General features: G+C 41.5%; 1 protein-coding gene and 1 long non-coding RNA gene across 4 annotated transcripts; one reads left to right on the top strand and one right to left on the bottom strand.

Annotated features, from left to right (window-relative positions):
• Positions 1–1826: 1826 nt before the first annotated feature.
• On the bottom strand, positions 1827–14786 carry elavl3 (ELAV like neuron-specific RNA binding protein 3). 3 transcript variants are annotated; one of them, XM_028411589.1, is made up of 8 exons: positions 14404–14786; positions 8539–8755; positions 8353–8456; positions 6295–6448; positions 5925–6150; positions 5459–5512; positions 4939–4977; positions 1827–4189 (listed from the first exon to the last, which is right to left on the bottom strand). In XM_028411589.1, exons 1-8 carry the CDS (start codon positions 14410–14412, stop codon positions 3841–3843), a joined length of 1152 nt encoding a protein of 383 aa, XP_028267390.1. In that variant the 5' UTR covers positions 14413–14786; the 3' UTR covers positions 1827–3840. The 3 variants fall into 3 exon arrangements, with proteins under 3 accessions (XP_028267390.1, XP_028267391.1, XP_028267392.1); XM_028411590.1 differs by having other exon boundaries at positions 1827–4168; XM_028411591.1 differs by lacking the exons at positions 4939–4977; positions 5459–5512.
• On the top strand, positions 9949–16477 carry LOC114439564 (uncharacterized). Its single transcript, XR_003671074.1, has 4 exons — positions 9949–10038; positions 12869–12943; positions 15571–15663; positions 15939–16477. It is a non-coding gene; the product is annotated as an uncharacterized LOC114439564 (long non-coding RNA).
• The last annotated feature ends 4178 nt before the right edge of the window (positions 16478–20655 follow it).

The following is a 20655-nucleotide window of genomic DNA, read 5'->3' as shown; positions in this document are numbered from 1 at the left end:
CCCAATCAATGCAACCAAACATAATCTTTGACCCATGTGTGTTCTCTATGGCAACATCAACAACACAAATACGCTAATTTAACAAGTGAGTCTTGATATGTAAATGAAATCAATAAATTACAAGAATAAAATGATATTTGAAATTGACATGGGCTAAAACTGATGATATATTAGACAGTATTCCTTTCAAGGTCATTGAGAATTTCTCTGTTAGTCAGCCAAATATGCAGTTTGTTTGAGCTTGCATGGTCAGAGCACAAATTAGGGGCTGAGGAAGCGATTATGGAAATTTTTGAGATCAGAGCTCTCATTGCTTGTTTGATTTCTTAATGAGTCTGTTCAGTTTTCATGTTTTTGCCTGAACATTTGCTCCTTTCACTTTTTCCGCAAACCTTTTCAGTGTGACATTTAATTTCTTTTTTAAAAAATATATATCATTTGTTCTCAGTCAATATAAAAACAAAGCACATTGCACTTACTGTTCCATAGGAAAGTTTTTTTTTCTTTTTAAATGATATTGTTGTTGCTCAAGCAGTGTAGTACTGTTTCCTGCCATGGTCCTTGGCTCTCTGCTGTACATCAGGTGTAGGTTTTTGTATAGACTGTGTGTGGAAGGTTATTTCTCACTGTTGGGTTTGATTTTGGTGGATTCGTTAGACTGTACTACATTGGACAATGGCTGGGCAAACAACTCCAGCTGCAGTTCAACGCGACCTGTTATCTCGCTCCTTCCTAACGCCTATCACTGGTCTTGGCAAGTGCTCAGTCCTACTGTGCTATCTCTTGCAAATTGCTCAACCCAAAATAGCTGGATTTTTTCCTTTATGTGGACACGACAGCAACAATCGTTCAGAGTATTTGGGGAATGAAATGGTATGAGTCAGATCGAAAGATGCCGGTGTAAGGATTTGAAGTGGTGCAATGTTTTAAAGAATAAATTAGTCACAGGACAAAGCAGATGATTTAAATGTCAGGGGAAATATAATACGTGGATGCATTTTTTTCCTTTGTCAAGAGGTGAATTGATTCATCATGATTTATTTTGATATGCTTTGTATCATTCGGTGTCTGCATGAGATGTGTGCAAATGGGATTGCTTGCATCTGTTTCATTTAGCATTTGGTTTTAGTGGTTAAGAAATGATATGCGCAACTCATAAGTAATGATGAACTGAAATCGTAGAGGGTCCTTTTTCAATAAATAACATAGATTTGTACAGCAATTAGGGAATAATATAGTTAGTCTTAATTTATCCTTCTTGGTACTGACTTGCAAAGCAACTCTTTGGCAAAAAATCAAATCTATCTAATCAGAAAGACTCATGCTCAATGTCGATTATGAATCTGCGTCACTGTTTAAATCTGCGTTGTACCTTTTTGTTTTTGCAAGCAGCTATTCAGTTTTTCAGCTGAGCAATGAGCTGGTCTCACTGCAGCTTTGTCTGGGATTCTCAAGTCAAAGAACTTCACTTCACTGCACCATAATTGAAGCAACATTGTACACAACTTCAGGACAAGAGATGTGAGTGTGTCTAAAGCACTCGAAAGTACAGATGTGTCTGTCAGGTTATACCCCCAACTGTATCGTTCTTTTTTCTTTTTCTTTTTTTTTACATGAAATTTGATTTGTTTTGTTCTGTTTCAATCATCTTGATATGGTTAGACAGTTAAGTTTGTATGAGATACATTGTTCCTTCGCCCCCTCCCTAAATCCCCACCCATACACCGCATGCTTGTTCCCTCTTGCTCTGCAAAGATCAGAGGGTTTAAAATAAAGCCATGCGATGTCCCAATTTTTCCAAGCTTAAGAATCTGTAAAAATTCAGCACAAGGTCTTGTTCCTTTGTATGTATAAAAATAGATTTATCTCTAATGTAATCCTTTCAAAGAGATCGTCCTCTTTGGCTAACACAGCGTCATTTAGAAAAGCAAAAGCAAAAATGTCTTGAATATAGTTGACCTTATTTATCTATTATCATGTGCAGATGTCTTGATATTGAAAGACATTAGCTCTTCCCATGGTAAATCTTAACGTCTGGGCTGTAACAGACATTTCAAACTAGACAGGTTGGCCTTAATATTTCATCAAGGGTGCCATAAATAATCTTCATGCAATTGGGTTGGGGATATTTTAGAAATGCTATTTTTGTGGTAGTGCCAAACAGATCTAAAGCAAATAAATGTTGTTTCTGTTGTAAACAGAAGTATAGTTATGACCCTTATTTGCAAGCTTGATATTTTACAGTCAGAGGGCAGGAGTTCAAAGTTTCTGGGAAGCTTTTTGAAGAAAATCGAAGGATTTTAAAGTAAAACAGGAGGTGTTGGCAAAGTTGGAGGAGCTTGGTATCTTTCTCCTCAACCGATGTGCAATTATTTTTACAGTGCCAGATATCAGTTCTCATAGAAATAGAACTGCATACCTCTTAATCTGCGGTATGCGTGCTGTTCCTGTGTATGCTACTAAAATGTAAAACTTCGACCTCATTCACTCAGGGGGTTTCTATCTGTGCACTAGACTAAAGAATAATACCGGTGTTCTTTTTTTTTTCTCCCATCTCTCTCTGCACACCTATTGTTGGTGCATTGGTGTATTCATTCCAGGGTTGCAGTATTTTTGTCATACTTAACATTCAGAATGTAAGCAAGAAAAGGATAATTTGTTTGAACCTTGGATACCAACTGTCCTCTCATGCCAAATTCTGGCTGGCAAAGCTGTGCAATAATGTGTATAATGGGAAAAAACACCGGTATTTTCCCTTTGACGTGGCTGTGTTATGGTGATACGGTTTTCCCCTTGCACTCATCCCTCTCTTGCCCACCAGAGAATTGCTAATGAAGTTGTCACCATGGGAGCGCTGCCACTCTGCTCTAAGTTCACAGACAGTCTGCTTGTATCAAATCCATACTGAGGATCGATTAGAAAAAATACAGCTTTAGTGGACTAAATATGTGTAAACCTTCTAGTTATTGAAGTGTGTTTTTGTGATACATAAGTGTACTATCGTGTTGTTCGGTGTGAGACTGTGAGGGAGAGTGATTCTGATGGCCTTAGGACTACTCTCTTCTGTGACCAGTATTCATTAGTTAACCTAAATCTTATTGGATCTGAGCTAACGAGCTCAGATAGGGTAGAGACCGCCTTTATGCTAGGCACCACCTAATGCAGGTCAGGAAACAGTAGTCAAAGTTTCTAGAAAATGCTTACATACTCGGCTATTATAACCACCTTAAATATTGAATATATAGTTATACTTTAATAGACGTATATAAGAGAACACTGTTTTTTAATTTCATTTTCTTTGATCTAAAAAAAATCGCTGATTCAAAATGCCCAAGTGTAAAAAAGTGACTACATCCTCTCCAGCAAGATAATGGGAGAGATGGTGGGGTAAGAGTTTGGGTAAATTGCACATATTTGTTCAGTTAAATTTTTTTTTATCATTTTGTTCATCAGTTGTCATTATTTGCCTGAATTCAATCAAAGCACTCACTACACATTCTCCGTCACATTCGTTAGACTGTCTCCTAAATAGATAGCTCTTGTCCCTACCCAACAAACCAGCTACGTACCCCTTCTAATTCAATCCAGGCAAATATAGGGAAGGACTAGCATGTTGTGTAAAGAGAAAAGAAAAACTCCACTAGTGTGTTTGTTCGGAACTCTGACTTGTGTATGCTTGTGTATGAGTATATGTGTGCATGTAGTCGTGTGTCTGCATTTCATGAATTTGTGTGAGAATATGTCAGAGAGACTCAGTCCAGGCCCATGTAGAGTGATGGCACAGGGAGCTCAGGTTGCTCTCCCTGCAGGTTGAAGGAGCTGGTAGCAGCAGCCTCTCTCTCAGGCCTTGTGCTGCTTGCTGGTCTTGAAGGAAACCTGCAGCACGCGGTCGCCCAAACGATAGCCATTGAGGCTAGCAATAGCCATGGCAGCTTCATCATAGTTGGTCATGGTGACAAAGCCAAAGCCCTTACATTTGTTGGTGGTGAAGTCACGGATGACCTTGACGTTGGTGACGGCACCGAAAGGCCCAAAGAGCTGCCACAGGACGCTCTCGTCCGCCTCAGGGGACAGGTTGTACACAAAGATGCACCAGCCGGCTCCAGTTGGGCCTGTAAGGTTGACTCCAGCCAGACTGGTCATGCTGTCAATGGTGATCGGTGAGAATCTGGGGAAAAGAGTAGGAGAGCTACCATGGGTGTCATTCTGAAGTTCAACACAACATTCAATGCTCTAAACTGTCTCTTATGGGGATGTATCTGTGAGAAATGAGAAGTCGGGTATGGAGTCAGGGGGCCCCATCTCCATCCCCTCTGCTGTATAAATAAATATATGTGGGCACCACAGTGGCTCCAAACTACCTGCTTTCATTACACAATGACACTGTGTGCCCTGAGACAAGACACCCACACAATCTGCATATTTTCTCTGCTGACCAAAGCCTCTGGAAGAATTAAACACATGAATCACAATGTTCAACAGAAATCACAGTATTGAACGAAACACAGAAACCTAGAGAGGGATGAAAAGCAAATTGGAATCAAATCATACAAAAACTGGAGCAAACAGAGGAGACGCAAACGGAATCTGGTATGTCCATGCTGGTGAAAAAAGGGGACATTAAAGCAACTGAAACTGACAATGTTAGTTCATAAATAAATACATAGAAATTATTTCTATTAATTAAAACAAAAGAACGAAAAGGTTAAACAAAGCCATGCCAGAATACCCTGCTGTTTAAAGGCTGCTTGTTGTAATTACAGATAGTGCTTTGTTGTCTGAGCTGCTTCTGTAACTTTGTTAAATGGACTGTGGGCATTAAGAATTATGGGGATTATGTATGATTTCGAGATGAAGTCAGCAGGCGGTATTCCGGGCACTTTGTTTGAGGTTTTATTTTGGCATGGATGCTTTTGAAAGTACACCTTTGGCATTTACCTCTTGATTCCGTAGCTGGCGTTTAGTAAATTGTCGAGTCTGCAACGCAAGAGGGAGAATGAAGGGGATGCAGAAGTTAGTTATGAGATCTACAAGGAAAGGGGGCTTTCATGTTAACATGTAGCTCCTTCATCAGCTGTCCTCCAGAGGGCATCCTTCACTGCAACGCAGTCCCAGACCATCCAACCATAAACTGATGGCGTGTCAAATATGTCTTGTGCATCTCAGCTGGCGTAGATTTTTTTTGTCAGCTCAGTTTAAGCTTCCTCTCAAATAGTTTAAATGTAATCAAACAAATGTTGTATCCTAGGTCATATAACATCTGATTAAAACAGTAATGAGTATGCATGCCAACCTTAGAGGTGGATGTTTGTAAGCTTTATTTTATCTTTCATTCATAATTACCCATGAGTTTCAGTCTTTATAATACCGGTAATGCCTATAAAGTATAGGCGACATTTAAACCAAAATTTAATAAGCTTAACTTTTTTATTGTATTTTGAAAAATCTGGTGTCTTACATTGGTTTTGAGCTGTTATTTGGATCTGCTCCCTTTCCAAGAGAAGGGATCACACTGCAGTTTAAAAGAAAGTCAGAGAAAAAGAGTGAGAAGGAGGGACAATACCATATTGCCTTTTCCTTCATTACTGTAAAGTCAGAATTACTTAAAAGAACACTTTATTAATGAAATATTAGTTAACAGAAAAGGAGAGTTGATACCACTTGTTTTTGTTTTTGTTTAAAACTCGTCCATATTTGCTTTTTTGTGGAAAGTGCCATTTCATCTGCATATTCTGTGTCTTTCTAAAACAATACAATGTTGGCACACTGTCATTTCACATTTGTAGGATATTGAATTTGCTCAGCACACAGATAACTTGTGACTTGTTCTTGAAAGAGTATCCTTTTACACACTGTCTGTTAGTTAGTGAGGGACACACATATAGGGGTGGGGGGGTTAGGTGACTTTGATAAAGGTTCAGTACCTGAAACGCTGAGTTTGGTGATGCAGTGGCCCCGTGTAGCGGCGGGCAGCAGTCTGGTACAGCTGAGTCAGTAAGGCCTGGCCTGTCTTCTGGCTGGGGTTGTTGGCGAACTTGACAGTGATGGGCTCGGCGGCACCCAAAGGCTTCTGTCCATTCAGTCCTTTGATGGCCTCCTCTGCTTCATTTCGTTTGTCAAACCGGATGAAGCCCACTCCTCGTGATATGCCTGCTCCGCATAACAAATCAGACCAACGTTACTACCTTGGCATTAGTGTTTGTTGCTTCCTGCGAGTCTCATTGGCCTGACTTGGGATAGATAGATATTGTTCACCCAGATACACTGTGAGACAGATGTGAAACAAGACTGCACCTGTAACTTGGTCCACTAGGATGCGGGATGTGATGATGCGACCGTATTGGGAGAACAGCTGCTCCATGTCCTTCTGGCTCATGGTTTTGGGGAGTCCACTTACATAAAGATTGGCATCACGAATGGAAGCTGAGCTTGGCCGGGCATAAGAAACCTAAACACACAAATTAAATTATTATGAAACTTTATTTGTCTAAAAATCTGAAAGATTCAACATGTAAGCAGAAAAAATAGTCTTTATTTGAGTGGTTCTCCACAGACTCAGCTGGGGTTTGGTATCTGTCGAGATGATTAGTCCCTTTAGGCTCATGCTTAACCACTATGAGACACAGCGATGACCGTTCATTGATGAATAAGCAGGATTTTAAGGCTTGTTTCACACTCAAAAACATCAGCCTTACTTGGTATATTCACCAGTGACTTAATTAGTGTACAGACATCTGTCTCTATATCCCTTATGGTCTACTTTCAGAATATTTTCATCAAATCCTGCAAAGCAATAATTAATTTTAAAAACATTTTTGTGTTTATAGGAGCATGTGAAGACCTCTGTGAGAGATAGTCCAGTTCACTGCATTGTAAAGAGTAGTGTGTTTGTGTGTGATGGAGAGACAGAGTGAGTGTTGTCTAAGATAGGCTGAGCTGCCCTCCCTGTCCTGCCTCCTTCCTTTGTCTCTATTCTCTAGGGCAAAACAGTTCCACAAGCAAACAGCAAACAAATATACGTGCATCACAAGACTTCTCGACATCTTATGAACATACTGTTCAAATACCTGCATTGTTTACAGCCATTGGTAAACTGCTGTGCGATGAATGCAAATTTATTTTAAAAAAAAAACAGCAGTAAAAGGGATTTTATTATCTTACTGTACTGGCACAAAGACAGTGTACTAAGCGTATTCTCTCTGATATGTATATTATCTTTCAGATGAATACAGGTGTTCTGATTCCATCCATCAGCACTAAGCACCAGTGCCTATTGTGTACACAGACAGACTGTATGAGCAGGAGGGTTGTGTGGTGCAGTGATTAGGGTGTTCTGGACGAGTCAGGGGGGAGTTGATGTGTTCGGGGAGCAGAGGCTGCCCTATAATTAACCCTCTCCCTGTCGCTCCCACAGTACAGATGGTGCCTGAAGCCCATATGGCCTCTAATCCTGTCATTGGCATTCTGCTCTCTGAGCTACCCCCTACCCTTCCATTGCTGCCCCCTGGTCCCTCACCACTCCCATCCCCTTTCTACTTTAGCTTCCTGCAAAATCAGGAATTATTTCTTAAAGTTGAGAGTGAATTATTAGGAAGTTAATTATAGTCTGTGGAATCTATGTATAGACTCATCAAATATTAATGAAAGTCATAATATTAGATTAAAGTGTAATAATTGTCATGGCAGTTACATGGCGGCTCCAAGTAGGTGGTGTGTGAATATTTGGAGTGTTATATCCAATGTAATTTTTGTTGTTTGTCCAAAAAGTAACCAGATCCAGTCATTGACATGAAATGCATTGTTGGATCAGTCATAAGTCAGAATTGATGGCTCTCTTTGCGGACATCTGCTGTCTAATCACCTGCTCTGCTCTCCCAGAGATTTGATTTTGCAATCCTGTATTTTGTCTCAATCTTTGATCTGCTTCGATCAGGTTAGATGGATGAAAGGAGTTTAATAATATGCCCCCTTGTTTCCTCATCTGATTTTGGGACAAAGAAGCCCCCTAATTAGCCCAGATCGGAGGCAGATGGGCTAACCTGGACTGACCCTTGTGCACCCCAGTCAGGCATCCTAATTACATTTCCATCACAATAACCTCTGCATGCTGTCCGCCCCTTGCTTTCTGACCTCCACTCTCCCCTTCTCTTTTCACCCCTTTCTCCCACTTCCTTTGTTCTAGCCATTGCTCCCTTCTGCCTCCTCCTACCCATTTCCCCTCCCCTCCCTCTGTCACGTCTGTCACCACTTCTTTCAACAACCCCCTTGACAAAATCTCCACTTCCTCCCATTTTGTTAGCTGGCTATCAGGAATTAAAAATGAGTTTTTCTAGAGAACAGAGCTTTGCTCACCTTGATTGTTTTAGTCTGGAGTTTGAGACCATTGAGTGTGTTGATGGCTTTGTCTGCATCATTTGGATCCACATAGTTTACAAAGCCATATCCCAAACTCTGACCTAGAGACAAAGAAAAAGCCATGTTAAAAAAAATCCAAAACAGCGGCTGCAGTTTTAATATTATTCAGTGTGGACAAAATACCTGTTATCTTGTCTCTGACTAGCTTGCAGGACTCGATCTCTCCAATGCTACCAAACAAACTTTTAAATTCTTCCTGGGTCATGTTCTGAGGCAGATAGTTGACGATCAGGTTTGTTTTGCTGTCGTCTGTGGAGCCATTTGTGCTAATGACTGGGCCGTTAGGCAGACTGGTTCCGCTTGGACCGTTGGACACCTGGGTTTCCATGGTGCTGATTATCTGCTGAGGAAGGGTGGAGTTAGATTTATAATAAAACAGACACAGTGGTGATGTACAGTGCAACAATGCCTAATATTTACTATAACATGTGCAAGCTACGCACAGACTGTTCACTTTGTCACTGTCAGAAGTAAAGGTCAGGAATCAGAATTGCTAAAATGGAGAAGGTCTGATTTATCATCTCCCCTCCCCCCTTTACCCCAGCTTTCCTCCCCACTTGCTCCCTGCCTCTGGTCCTGCAGATGTCACAGTCCCTTTTTCCTTACTCTACCCCCCTTCCCCCCTCTCCTCTTTTCCAGGGTCAAACACCATTACATCACTGCACATAGATGGCTAATAGTGATGGTGGTCTGTGCAAGGCTGGCAAGAGACTAAGGGAGTTAGAAAGCGGCAGCGAGGTTGAGATGATGGACAAAAGGAGTGTGACAATTGTAAATGGATTAACAATAAATATGGAACGGCTGGTTTGGTCAAAAATTAAGACAGGATTTCACATTAGTTCTTCTGACTTTTAAGGTTCCTTTGTGGTCAGCTGACTTGGAGCAAGGGTTAGTGTACAGTCAAGTGTTTGTGTTGCTCTGGTGTGCAACATTTTGCTCTAATTTGTGCCACATGGGATTTCAAGGATCATCTATATGGTCAGAAACAAAACTCATTTCAACCTCATTTACCTCTTCATGTCAGGATTATTCTAACTCTTGCAATCTACACAGAACAATGTAAACCAGTGATACAATGTTCAATTCCATATTTTGTGTCAAGATAAACAGCAATGCTTGCATGCTATATCAAATTGTGGGATTGAGCTGTTGTAGATGTCTAATCAGTGGGTGTTACATCATTCATAGAGCTTCATGAACCTTTTCTTGAATTCTCAGCATCTTGCAGTGTCGTCCAAAGCAACAAAGACCTTATGAATGAATCCTCAGAATTATTTCAAATTATGCAACATAAACTATTAATCCTGTCCTATGTCCTATAATAGTGTAGTGTATAATAGTGTTTCTTTATTGATAAACCGAATTGATGTTTTTATCTTTATCTAAAATGACACTTTCACTGCTCATCATATCTTGAAACTAGCCACATTGTGTATTTGGCTGTTTCTGTGCTAAGAATTCTTAAAATAGCTCACTTCTTTGTGTTGTGAATGTATGCATCACATCTGTTCTCTTCCTCTCTCTAGTGTCTGTGAATGGATCCTTCTAATGAAACCTGCTTTCTCCCTCGTCTCTGTAACTGGCTGCCTCGCTTTGAGCCTCACCTTGACTCAGGTTGCCCAGGTAACAGCCCCTCAAAGACTGCATTGTTTCTAATAGCTGGATGTGCTTTCTTGCTTTAAGCTGAGCTTGTGTTTGTCTGTGCTCATTAGGAGCATATTTACAGGGTATAGACGTTTGTCTGCCATGGCTTTGTAGAATATCAGCAAGTCAGATTGATAACAACAAGGGGAGAAGAAGCACAGCGACAATAGCTGAGTGAAAGACTCAAAAATAAAATACTTCAAACACAGGTCTACACACAAAGATGACAGACTGCAGTAAGATTCTGATGCCATCATTTCTATGAACTTTTAAATAGGAGAAAAAAAATGAAACTAAGATGCTACGTTATATTTATTTTGATATTAACGGAGTACACTGTTGTGTGATATGAATCATCTAATGGCAACCGAATGTGTCCCAAATATGACAAAAAACATTTTGAAAGGGAAAAAAAACATATTAGGGCAAATTTGACTCGCCAACTGAAATAACCCTCAGCATGGTAGAGCACACATTCCCAGTGAACAGTGTGAAGTTATATAATTCACAGACCCACTGAGAATGGGCTGGGCACGGAGACTGGCTGACACAAGCAGCAACTAAGATTAAGATTTTCATGCAGAAATAGAGAGCACCAGCATGCTTTGAAGTTATTTAAGACAAAATAGAATGGATATAAAAAAAAAATCACAGAAGTCTTTTTGCAATATCTCCTATCGTACACCAGCAGCAAACAAAACTAATAGCTTTGCAGTAACCCAGTTAAAGACAATTTTTTGTGAAGGCTTGCAGTAGCATGAATAATCACAATATGCTCAAAATGCATATACTCTAGTTGGCTCTAGAGATTCTCATCTATAGTAATAATTGTCACAGGAGTACTGTAACCTAAGTGTAAATATGGCAGGTCCTTTGTTTCATGTCTAAAACATATTTCTGATGGATGACAACATGTCAAAGAAATTATCTTTTAAAAATTACATCTTTAATTGCAATTTTCTGGCGGTAGCGCTATGTCCCCCACTGCTTTTTTTCTATTTTGGGGGTCTGTGAGTCTCCCTTAATATTTAATGTACTGCATCAGCATCGCCTACACATGGTCCCAGACTTGCACGCAAACAAGAGTCCTGCCTCCACTGCCAAACACATGAACCCAGACTTGCACGCAAACAAGAGCCCTGCCTCCACTGCCAAGCACACATACCACCTACACTGTACACTATTAAATTACAAAACACAGGGACATTACAGGGCTGAATGTAAAGGCAGTTCTCTGTCTTCTGAAACAGCTCATCCAATGCTGCAAAAGTGGTACAGGGTGTGAGGATGTAATAGGGAGAGTTTTATGAATCATACATACAGGCTAGAAATAAATTATCTTGCTGTGTATTAAGTATTATTTAAATCAATCAGTTAAAGCAGATAATGAATATTGATATATTTTCAAATTACAACACACGATTCCCTCTTAAAGAAATAACCTTGAGTGTAGTTCACATTAAGCATTATATAAAGATTTTTTTTTTTTGGAAGGCATGAATCAAAACTGAATGCAAGGCTGAAGTGTAAATGAGCCTTCTAAATAACACAGATTAGAGGATTATCCCAAACAAAGGGCATTAGCCACACTCTCTGCAGCTTAAGGGATCATGGTGGCAGCTGTAACACAACAGGACGACAGGAGTCACAGCTCATGTCAGCTATGCACAGAGACTCCATCCTGTTCTCCGCTCCGCAGACTACAAATAAAGAAAGAAAAGATTTCTGGGAGATTTCAGCTCTCTGAGTGTGTGTGCTTGCTTTGATGGGAAGATAGCAGACAACGTCAAAGGCTCCGGGAGACAAATCTGTCTTGCAAGTCCTTGTAGCATGCGGGGCGCTATCCAGCGTGCTGAAAAAAGGGAGTGGCTTTCGGACGGTCTCATTTGAGGCCACAGATGGCTGTAAACCAGACCATCGACTCCTCTTTTATATTTTTGTTCCATTTAAAAAACAATTTTTTCAACAGATATCAAGAAAAAATACATTTATTTAAAAGTCGCAAACAAGATCCCTCGATTTCTTTCATTCGTCTAAAAGCCAAGACTTGTGTGCTCTGCAGGCATTCATGAACCGGAGCGCCTATTTGCTGAATAAACGTATTGAAACGAGCAAACAAAAGAGCCACCCGTTCCTCCTCTTCTCTCTCGCAGAGGCTATGGCAGCACTATGAATATTAATGTAAACAGTGGCGCTTTGTGTCGTGGCCAGGGGCTGCAGGACTCTCCGGGAACAATGATTGTTACAGTTGCCAGTTCTAAGTCAAAAACGCCATGATAGGTCAGATATAAATAAAGTCTAAGATATTTACTTGGATTTCTTCCTCAGTTTTTACATTCAACGTTTAATGTTGAATGTGATTGATAAGATTAATCCTGCTTATGACTGTAAGCAGACATCAGTCCAACAGATGAATTGTGCTGTCTCAGAGGAAGGTATATACTCTCTGCTTTTTTCCATGCTTTCTATTTGTTGCTGGTAATTACATGAAGCAACGGGCAACAGGAGATAAACCACTACTTACATAACATAATTGCATTAAATGTCTGTACATATTTGATACATCATATCTTAACTGACATTTTTCCAAGCCTACAGACCTATAAATATTTTAGTTTGGACAAAAATGATATTTTTTTTTTCGCCAGGAAGAAAATATGTCAATGTTTATTTCTGTGCTGGCCTTGCAGTTTAAGATCAAGCAACTGTTTTACGTGATGGCCTCTGCTGTCCTTGTCCTTGAATTGTGTAAGTGCCTTGGAAAGGTTATCTGACTCAACGCTTTTATTTGCTTGGCACTGCGGTACAGGAAGACTGCGGACCATGTGGAAGGGGAGCTACAGCCACTGTCGACGTGACACCACAGGCCTGCGAGGGACAATAGGTAACAAAGAGAAAATAAAAGTGGACAGTTTGAAGCCACTGCTGCCTTCCTTCTCCGTTAGGCTCACATTTTCCAAGCAATATTGTGACCTTTTCAAATATAGGTATCAAAAAGTTAATTATGATTCTATTTCAAGGACTATCTCTCTCACATCCTCTTCCCTCTGTGTAAATAATTTATCTTGTGTAGGCTACTATTATTAGCATAGACTGAACAACTTTAACATTTTATAATGAACATGATTCACGTCATAATTCATAATTTCATCATTTTTATATGCCACATATTTTAAGCATGTGCATAATGGTGTTGTTTCTTTAGCGGTCCCAGTCTTTTTATTTGTTGTCTGTAAATGTATGTAAATGTGTCTCCGCTTAATTGCTCAGCTTAGATAAACTGTCTCTATTCAGCGTGTCAAGAGGGAAAGCGGAATAGGCCGTTTGAGGCTCAAGGCCCTCGTTTGGTGCTCCAGTCCAGCAGAGACACGCCCAATCCGGCCGCCGGCACACAGCAAAGCTAATTTATCAGCGCTCCCATCTCCTTTCATCCGACAGGCGCAATGCAAGCAAGGCCATCTTGTACGTACACGACGTGGTGTACTTGGAGAAACGCGCATAAAATGGAGAGATGTCCGTGCGCGGCCTTAACAGTCGCGGCCTCTGAGATTTCCAGCCCATTTACTCGGTTGCATCGCAACGAGAACCCTGAGGAATTTGGACTTTGTCTGATTCAATGCTAACCAATGGATGCGTAATCTCCCTCCCTCCTCCCCTCCCCCTCCCGGAGTGACTCGACCCTTTTTTCCTCCCTCCCTTCCTTCCTCTGCCTTGCTGGATGGGCCCTCAGCCTCCGAGGCATCATGTTTTGTCTCCAACCGTCTCCAGCATCCTTGTGCTGCACCAGGCAAAAAAGAAAGCCCGTCCCCCAACCCCCCTCCCCACTGTACGCAGCGTCTCATCGCGACTCTACACCTTCATCACTGTAATCCTGCGGAATTCCTAAATCTTGAGTCTTCATCATTTATAACCAAACATTCAAGGACGGCAACATCTCGGCGGCTGTAGTGCTACAACGTGAATGTCGTGCTATCTAAAATGGCAGGATAAAGACTTTACCCAGCACCGAGGATGACTGCAGGCTGGAGCGCAGCCGGCATGGCGCATCAGTCAGTATGAGAAAGCTAATTGCCTGTATTGATCGTTAGTCGTAATAATATGGCATACTGGACAAACCATAAGACACAGCTGCTTTATGTTTTGGCATGTGGGCATAACCATGGAGCGTTGCTGTGAATGATAACAATCTCCACAACAGATATAGGAGGTAAATAAATCTCTGTGACTGCATCACATGTGTACATGCAGTTAACAACAAACACCACACAAAAAGACTGAGGTGAAAATATAAGAGTACTGCTACAACATCCCACTCACAAATAAAAGAAATAGAGTCATACGTACAGTAACCATTCTTGACGTACAATGAAAGAAATCTAGGTCCTTCTTTCCACTGGTGTTGAAGCTGAAGTCTCTATTTGTTCTTCGGCCTTTATATTATTTGGCCCTTATCTTCTGCCAGGAGTCAAAATTAAAAGAAAAAAAAAGAAAAAAAGGAAAAAAATACAGTCTTCGTCCAGGGATCTCAGCCCTCTGAGATTGTAGGTGTCCTCTATAGGATGAAAATGAGGAGAAAGGGGTTTTCTGCTGGATGATGATGAGGGAGAGCGTTCTCTCCGAGTGGCGTGGGCGATGGTTCAGAAAAAAGAGAAGCAGTGATCCTCAGCAGGGTGTGTCCAGGGGAGGGTGTTCTGGTTCTGCTGTTTTTGTGTGTAATTCCTTGCACCTCTCGCAGTCTCCTTCTGTGCCTCTGCTGCAATGTTCTTCTTTTATGCGTCCTCCTGGCTGGCAGAGCGCGCTGCTGATTGGCTAATTGTGCAGGGAGGGTACTACATGGCAGCCATTGCAATGCGCTCCTCTCCCATTATCCCCTTCAGGAGAGATCACCAAGAGTCCTCCCCCTCTTTCCCTCTTCCATCCCTGCCCTTCCATCTCTCCACTCCCTCCTTCTCGCTGCCCTTCCTTTCTTCCTGCCCCCCTCTTCACACACATGCAGAGCAGAGTGAATAGGGCTCCACCTGCACTTTTAGAACAGATGGGTGCAGCAGTAGACAGTGGACTTGTCTCTCATTCCCTACACTTTACACTCACTTCTGCCTTTGCACAGCCCCTTCTTTTCTGTCTTATTCTTCATTTAGCCCTGCCTGAAACCCTAGCAAACAACCAAACTCTATAGGCCTTTGTCTTTGCAAATAAAAGCAATTTAGAGAGTCTCGATAATCAGAGAAATTTTGGAGAGGGGAAAAAGACAGAAATATGCAATGTTTTGGCTTGAATTGTGCTTGGAAACAAAGTATTAGAAACCATTCTATGCCTATTGAGTGGATGCTTTTTGGACCTCTCATCTGCAAGGCAGATGGTTAGCTATAGGGTCAGGTGCAGACACGAGAATAACAAATGAGATACCCCCTGAATTAATTTATGTCCATTCAGAGAAAAGTTTGAAGAGGTACAGTTGCAGTTCTCATCAAGCTGTACCCAATGATTTTTCTTTCTTTGTTTTACATACAGGATTGCGCCCAGCAGTGATTTTTGTCTTTACGATCTCAGGATCCTCTTCCTGAAGAGTTCTTTGCCCACCTCCTGCTGCTCCCTAGCTGTGTGGTGAGTGCTCGCTGAGACATGCTGTTTGGGCTCATCTATAATGCATCTCCTGCCCCGGGACATCATGTGTGACAAATGACCTATTTCTGTGCAGACCCCCATAGGGCCTTGACCTGAGGGGGGGTGCAAGTGTGCATAAATCAGTGTATGTTTGTTTATTTGTTTATGAGTCTAGGATTGTGTTCACGTTTGGAAGCGAGATGACCAAAGAAGGTTTGTGCTTCATATGGATTCTTTTTACGAGTGGTGCTGATGCTCTTCTTTCCTTTCCTTAGCTGACCTTGAGGGATCCTCGGATGTCTGGCTGAAAGCTGTGATGGTGGGAGGAATTGCATTATTGACACAGGCCACTTGCCTTTTGATGGATGTGTGGATGTTAGTCTGTCCTCGCTTGAAGACATGGTACGAAACACACTCACTTCCTCTCGTTCTGTGCCTCTTACTGTTTCTTCCACCTTGCAGTCCCTCCTTCCTAATCACTCTGTTATACCCCCTCTTCCTTTCTGTCATTGTCCTGCAGCTCTCTTCCAGTCAGATTCTGAACATGGGCCCTGTCTGATATTTTACATAATTGCCTTACATAAGTAGCAGGCTTGGCTCAAAGCTTGGATGATATTAGTGGAGATGAATATTGCATGAGGAAAGCACTCGTTAAGCGTTAATAAGAGGATAGAGATGGAGCCCCACTGTCAGTCTGTCTTAACCCCGCCCCCACCATTCTGACAAGCAGTGACTCAACTCAGCCTGGATGCGTTGGAGCCTTTGAGTCAGTTTGTTAGAGAGGAGTGTGCACACGTGTGTGTGTGTGTGTTTCTGCCGGTGTGTATGTACATCTGAGAGATGGTGAGATTCAGTCATTAGGTGCTTGTGTTTTTTCCGTCTTTGTTTGTGGTATAAAAGCGGCTCTTGTAACACAAAGGCGCCCAGGTCCGTCAACTGACTGCAGCCCCACTTACAGTTCACACTTAATGTGAATAAATGGGCTTAATTGTGGCCCCTCATTAGAGCCCTGGTTAGTAGCACTGCAGCTGAATCCTCCCTGTGTGTAAGAGGGCATTTGAAGCGCCTATTGTACATCAGTGAATCAAAGGTTCAAGCACTGGTTTTGCTTAAAAGCCTTTTTGTTATTCTACTGATTATTTTCTTATTGTTAAAGGTTCCTTCACTAGTGGTGATTAGAAGTCTTGTTGTGGTGCGTCTTTTCTTTTAGCATATTATGGAATGCACCTTGGTGCCAAAAAGATGAACAAAGCAATGCTGATTTTGAGGTTCATCTAGACACAGGAAAACACGATGCTATTAACCCAGAAAACACAATCATTGTATCTTTAATATTATCATTTCATATGTCATTATCACAACATCAATAATATTCAAGCAGTGAGTGAATTATATATTTGACATGGGTGGTAAATATATGATAACTCCTAACTGTATAAATTATAAAAAAAATCCCTATATCCTGGATTCCTTAGCCTAGCTTTTTCTAGTCCTCATCTCTGTTATTCTCGCAGTATTACGTCAAAACCAATGCCTGTTGCCATTGCCCTGCGGTAAGGTAGTGGCCTTGTGTGTGTGTGGAGGAAGGGGAATAGGGAGAGTGAGAGAGTGACACTATGACAGCGTATCTGGGGGATGGGTTGGATGATTCAGCCTCAGGTCTGGTTAATTCAGTGGTCTCTGCACTATAGGCCTGGCTCTTGGCAATTCAGGGTTTTGTGGCAGCAGCATTGAAGCAGTTATTGCTTTTAGGAAAGCTTCCAAAAATAAATTAGCCTCTTTTTAAAAGGACATTTGTTGATAATGGCAACTGGCCTAATTCAACCCTTTATGTGTTATTTGGCAATTTTCTTGTGGTCTCCCTCATGGGTTCACTCTTGCACTTTTCCTCTGTCTCTCTCCTTCCTTTCTCTCTGTATCCCTCTCTCCTCTGTCTGTCTGGATGTGTTGTCTCTGGGCTATTATTAGAGTAGACAGGCTGGTGGGAGGAAGTCTCTGAAGTAGACGCTCTTGTCATTTTTTTTATTTATGTATTTTATTCTGCTTTCCATGTGCCTGTTTAATTCTCTGTGTTGAGTATCTGTCTTTTGTTTGCATGTGGAGTGGGGTGAATCTCACCTTTTTCAAGCTATGTGTTTCTTTCACAGTATTATTTGATTAAAGAAAAAATCATACAGGCTGGTAAATGTTAAATCATCACATTATGTTTGCCGCTGGTGTGATTTTTTGTGGCTTTGTGGTTTGGTTAAGCAGGCCTAACCTTTTTTTTTACTGAGGCCATGTTTTACTTAAAACCTTTTTAAATATAAAACCATAGTTATTAATCTTTCATTTTGTCCTGTCTGAGTTGTTATCTAGGGAGAGACCTTAAATACACAAAGCTCTTAGACATTCTCTTTGTTTTTTTCATGCTGCTCTCCCTTCTATCTGACAAGGAAGAAAAAACATATGTTGACAGACACAATAGTAGAATAGTGGAGGTGTGAGTATGCCTGAGCTGTTTTTAGCTTCATGAGTTCAGACTTACAATGAGCAGTAAATGATGAAACACATGTCATGTCTGTGTCTTTTCATGTAGAATTTATTTGACAAAGGCTATAATGGAGATAATAGTCCAAATGGAATATTATAATGTTTCCTAGTAAAGCTCATTGGTACTTCTTTTCCATCTTCCTCCTCTCCTCTTACAGCTTCTTGCTCCTTCTCTCAGTAGTCCAGCTCTCTCTGCCTCATGGCCCTTCCCTTTTTCAGTAATAGGAGACTTGAAATCAATAGCACATTAGTCTGGCCGGAAACTCTTGCGGAATTAAATATGAATGACTGAGATTGCAGCTCTACCTGCTGCTAAGAGAGATGCATGATGGCTCTTGGGGATGTGGGAATTTTTTCCTTTTCGTTCCTCCCTCAAGTAAACAGTCAGGCCATTTTGTTCTGTTCCTCTGGCTTAACGGATCACAGGGCTATCTGTGTGCAGCACCGTGGACATTGATAGGTATTGTTTGGGGATGTCATTTTGTCCTCTGCACTGAACAGTGGCCAGTCCAATAACATAATTTGATAGAGCAAATGGGATCACGGACGTCACAAAGCCGCGACAGCTCAGGAGGCAAGAAGAATCAGGCGGCCACACCCATCCTCTAAACACAGCAGCAGAACCATTTGAATATGAAAGAGCACTCTGGTTATCAGCAGATTGCATCTTGGGTTTTTTTTTTTCACTGTATTTTCTCTATATACAATATGCGCTTTCACTTTCATTAAGCTTTTAGGTTTGCTGTTTTGTACTTTCAATCTGGAACTTTTTACATGTAAATTTTGTTGCCCATTGTCTTCCATTTTCATTAACTAGTTCACTGTGTAAAGTGGAACAATTTCTTTTAACATGCTGTTTGGCTTAAAAGCATCATTTGCAAGGTGGCTGTGGAGTGCTGGCTGGTGGGAGGAAGGTAATGTGAGACAAAAAGCGACTGTGAATGCTTCTGGGAATTGGTAGCGGCTTGGGCATCAGTAAGCTAATACACATAGATGATATAGAGGTAGATATATTTGTGAGCTATATTTCACCCCATCAGAGATGAAACGGTTTGTGACAGATGGAGTGATATTGTTCCCTGTATGGCCCATCAGTGTGGCCCCTCCTGCTTCCCTCCCTGACAGATGTAAGGGGAGGACCACAGTGCACTCTTCTTTCTTTCAATTGATTTGGGTGCTTGAACCCTTAGGGACTAGAAGGATGATGGTGGGATGGGGGTTGTGGTACCGATGGGGGTTTAGTCATTTCCTGCAGCATAAAACCTATAAAGCACTAAAGTGCTAGAGAAGAAGAATTTATAAACATATTACATGAATATATCTGCATATTCAAACATGGGAGCACACAAATAGTAGTGTGCTCTGTACATTGCACTGACTACAGCTTGAAGGGATATTTCCATAAATCTTGGTTAGTGAGTGACAGCATAGCATGCATCCATGCATGTAATGTAGGCAGAGGAGTGTGGCTGCTGATACTGGACTTATAGCTCACACTGTACTGATTCACTGCAATGATAAAAATCATAAAATTGTTTTGTTGCTGGTGCACTGGTTGCCGGCTAAAGATCCTGATTAGCTTCTTTTTGTGGATACTGAGTGATTAAGCAGTGATTAAATCTACCACCCACCCTCCAACCATAACTGAAGGATCCACATTAGGAAACTTAACAGCTGTCTTGTAGCAGATGTGTCCTGTTGCTACAGCACACTCTCTGTCCCTGGAGGGTAAAGGTCAAGACACGGGGTGAAGGGGTTAGGGCAGAGATTCTCCTGAAGATGCTACATGTTGATGCTTTGAGAGAAACAAACAAATGAGCCACCCTCTTCTTAAACTCTTATTCTCTTATACTCTTATCACACCATTCTGGATTAGAGATCAGAATTAGCATAAGAATAAGCAATTTTTCGTGTGGTGTAATTCTTCCTCCACTGAACTAACAAGATGCACAATGACAGTCAAAATTATTACAAACAAATGTGTATGTGTGTTTTTTTTCTTTATTAATTTTTTTTTATTTGAAACATGTTTACTGAGGCTAGTAATATCCTGAAAGCAGACCACAGTTAAAAAAAGCACTTAGTGAATTTAATAGGACTCCCTGGTGGGGTCGGATTGGGGGGGGACGTGCCCTGGCCATGGGCGCGTGGCAGCGGAGCAGGTGGATGACGGGCAGCTGAGTAGTGAGCTTTGGGGGGAGGAAGGGGGAGGGCCTCCATTTTGGAGGACTCTTGGGGTTGAGAGAAACCCTGGAAAAAAAGGCAACCCCATCTGGAACTGAGGTGGGGGCTCTGGTGTGAAAGAGATCTAGTGGGTGGTGTCTGACACTCTCTCTTTTGTTCTTTGGTAACGCAGCAGTGATGGTGGTGGTGGTGGGGGCTCTCCATGCCGTGGGGGCTGGGCGCTCAAACAATAGTGCCGATCTAGGAATTGAAAGCTTTCGGTGAACTGAAAGGCAA

The sequence above is a fragment of the Parambassis ranga genome, chromosome 8 (assembly GCF_900634625.1).
Source record: "Parambassis ranga chromosome 8, fParRan2.1, whole genome shotgun sequence".
Classification (NCBI taxonomy): Eukaryota; Metazoa; Chordata; class Actinopteri; family Ambassidae; genus Parambassis; species Parambassis ranga.
This window is presented reverse-complemented; position numbering and strand designations above follow the sequence as displayed.

Bases quoted from the DNA above. Each gene is read 5' to 3' on its own strand.
- elavl3 (XM_028411589.1), bottom strand. The intron at 8,457-8,538 runs GTATTTTGTCCA...CTTTGTCTCTAG, and splicing joins AGTCAGAGACAAGATAACAG to GTCAGAGTTTGGGATATGGC. The intron at 5,513-5,924 runs GTACTGAACCTT...TTTAAACTGCAG, and splicing joins CACCAAACTCAGCGTTTCAG to TGTGATCCCTTCTCTTGGAA.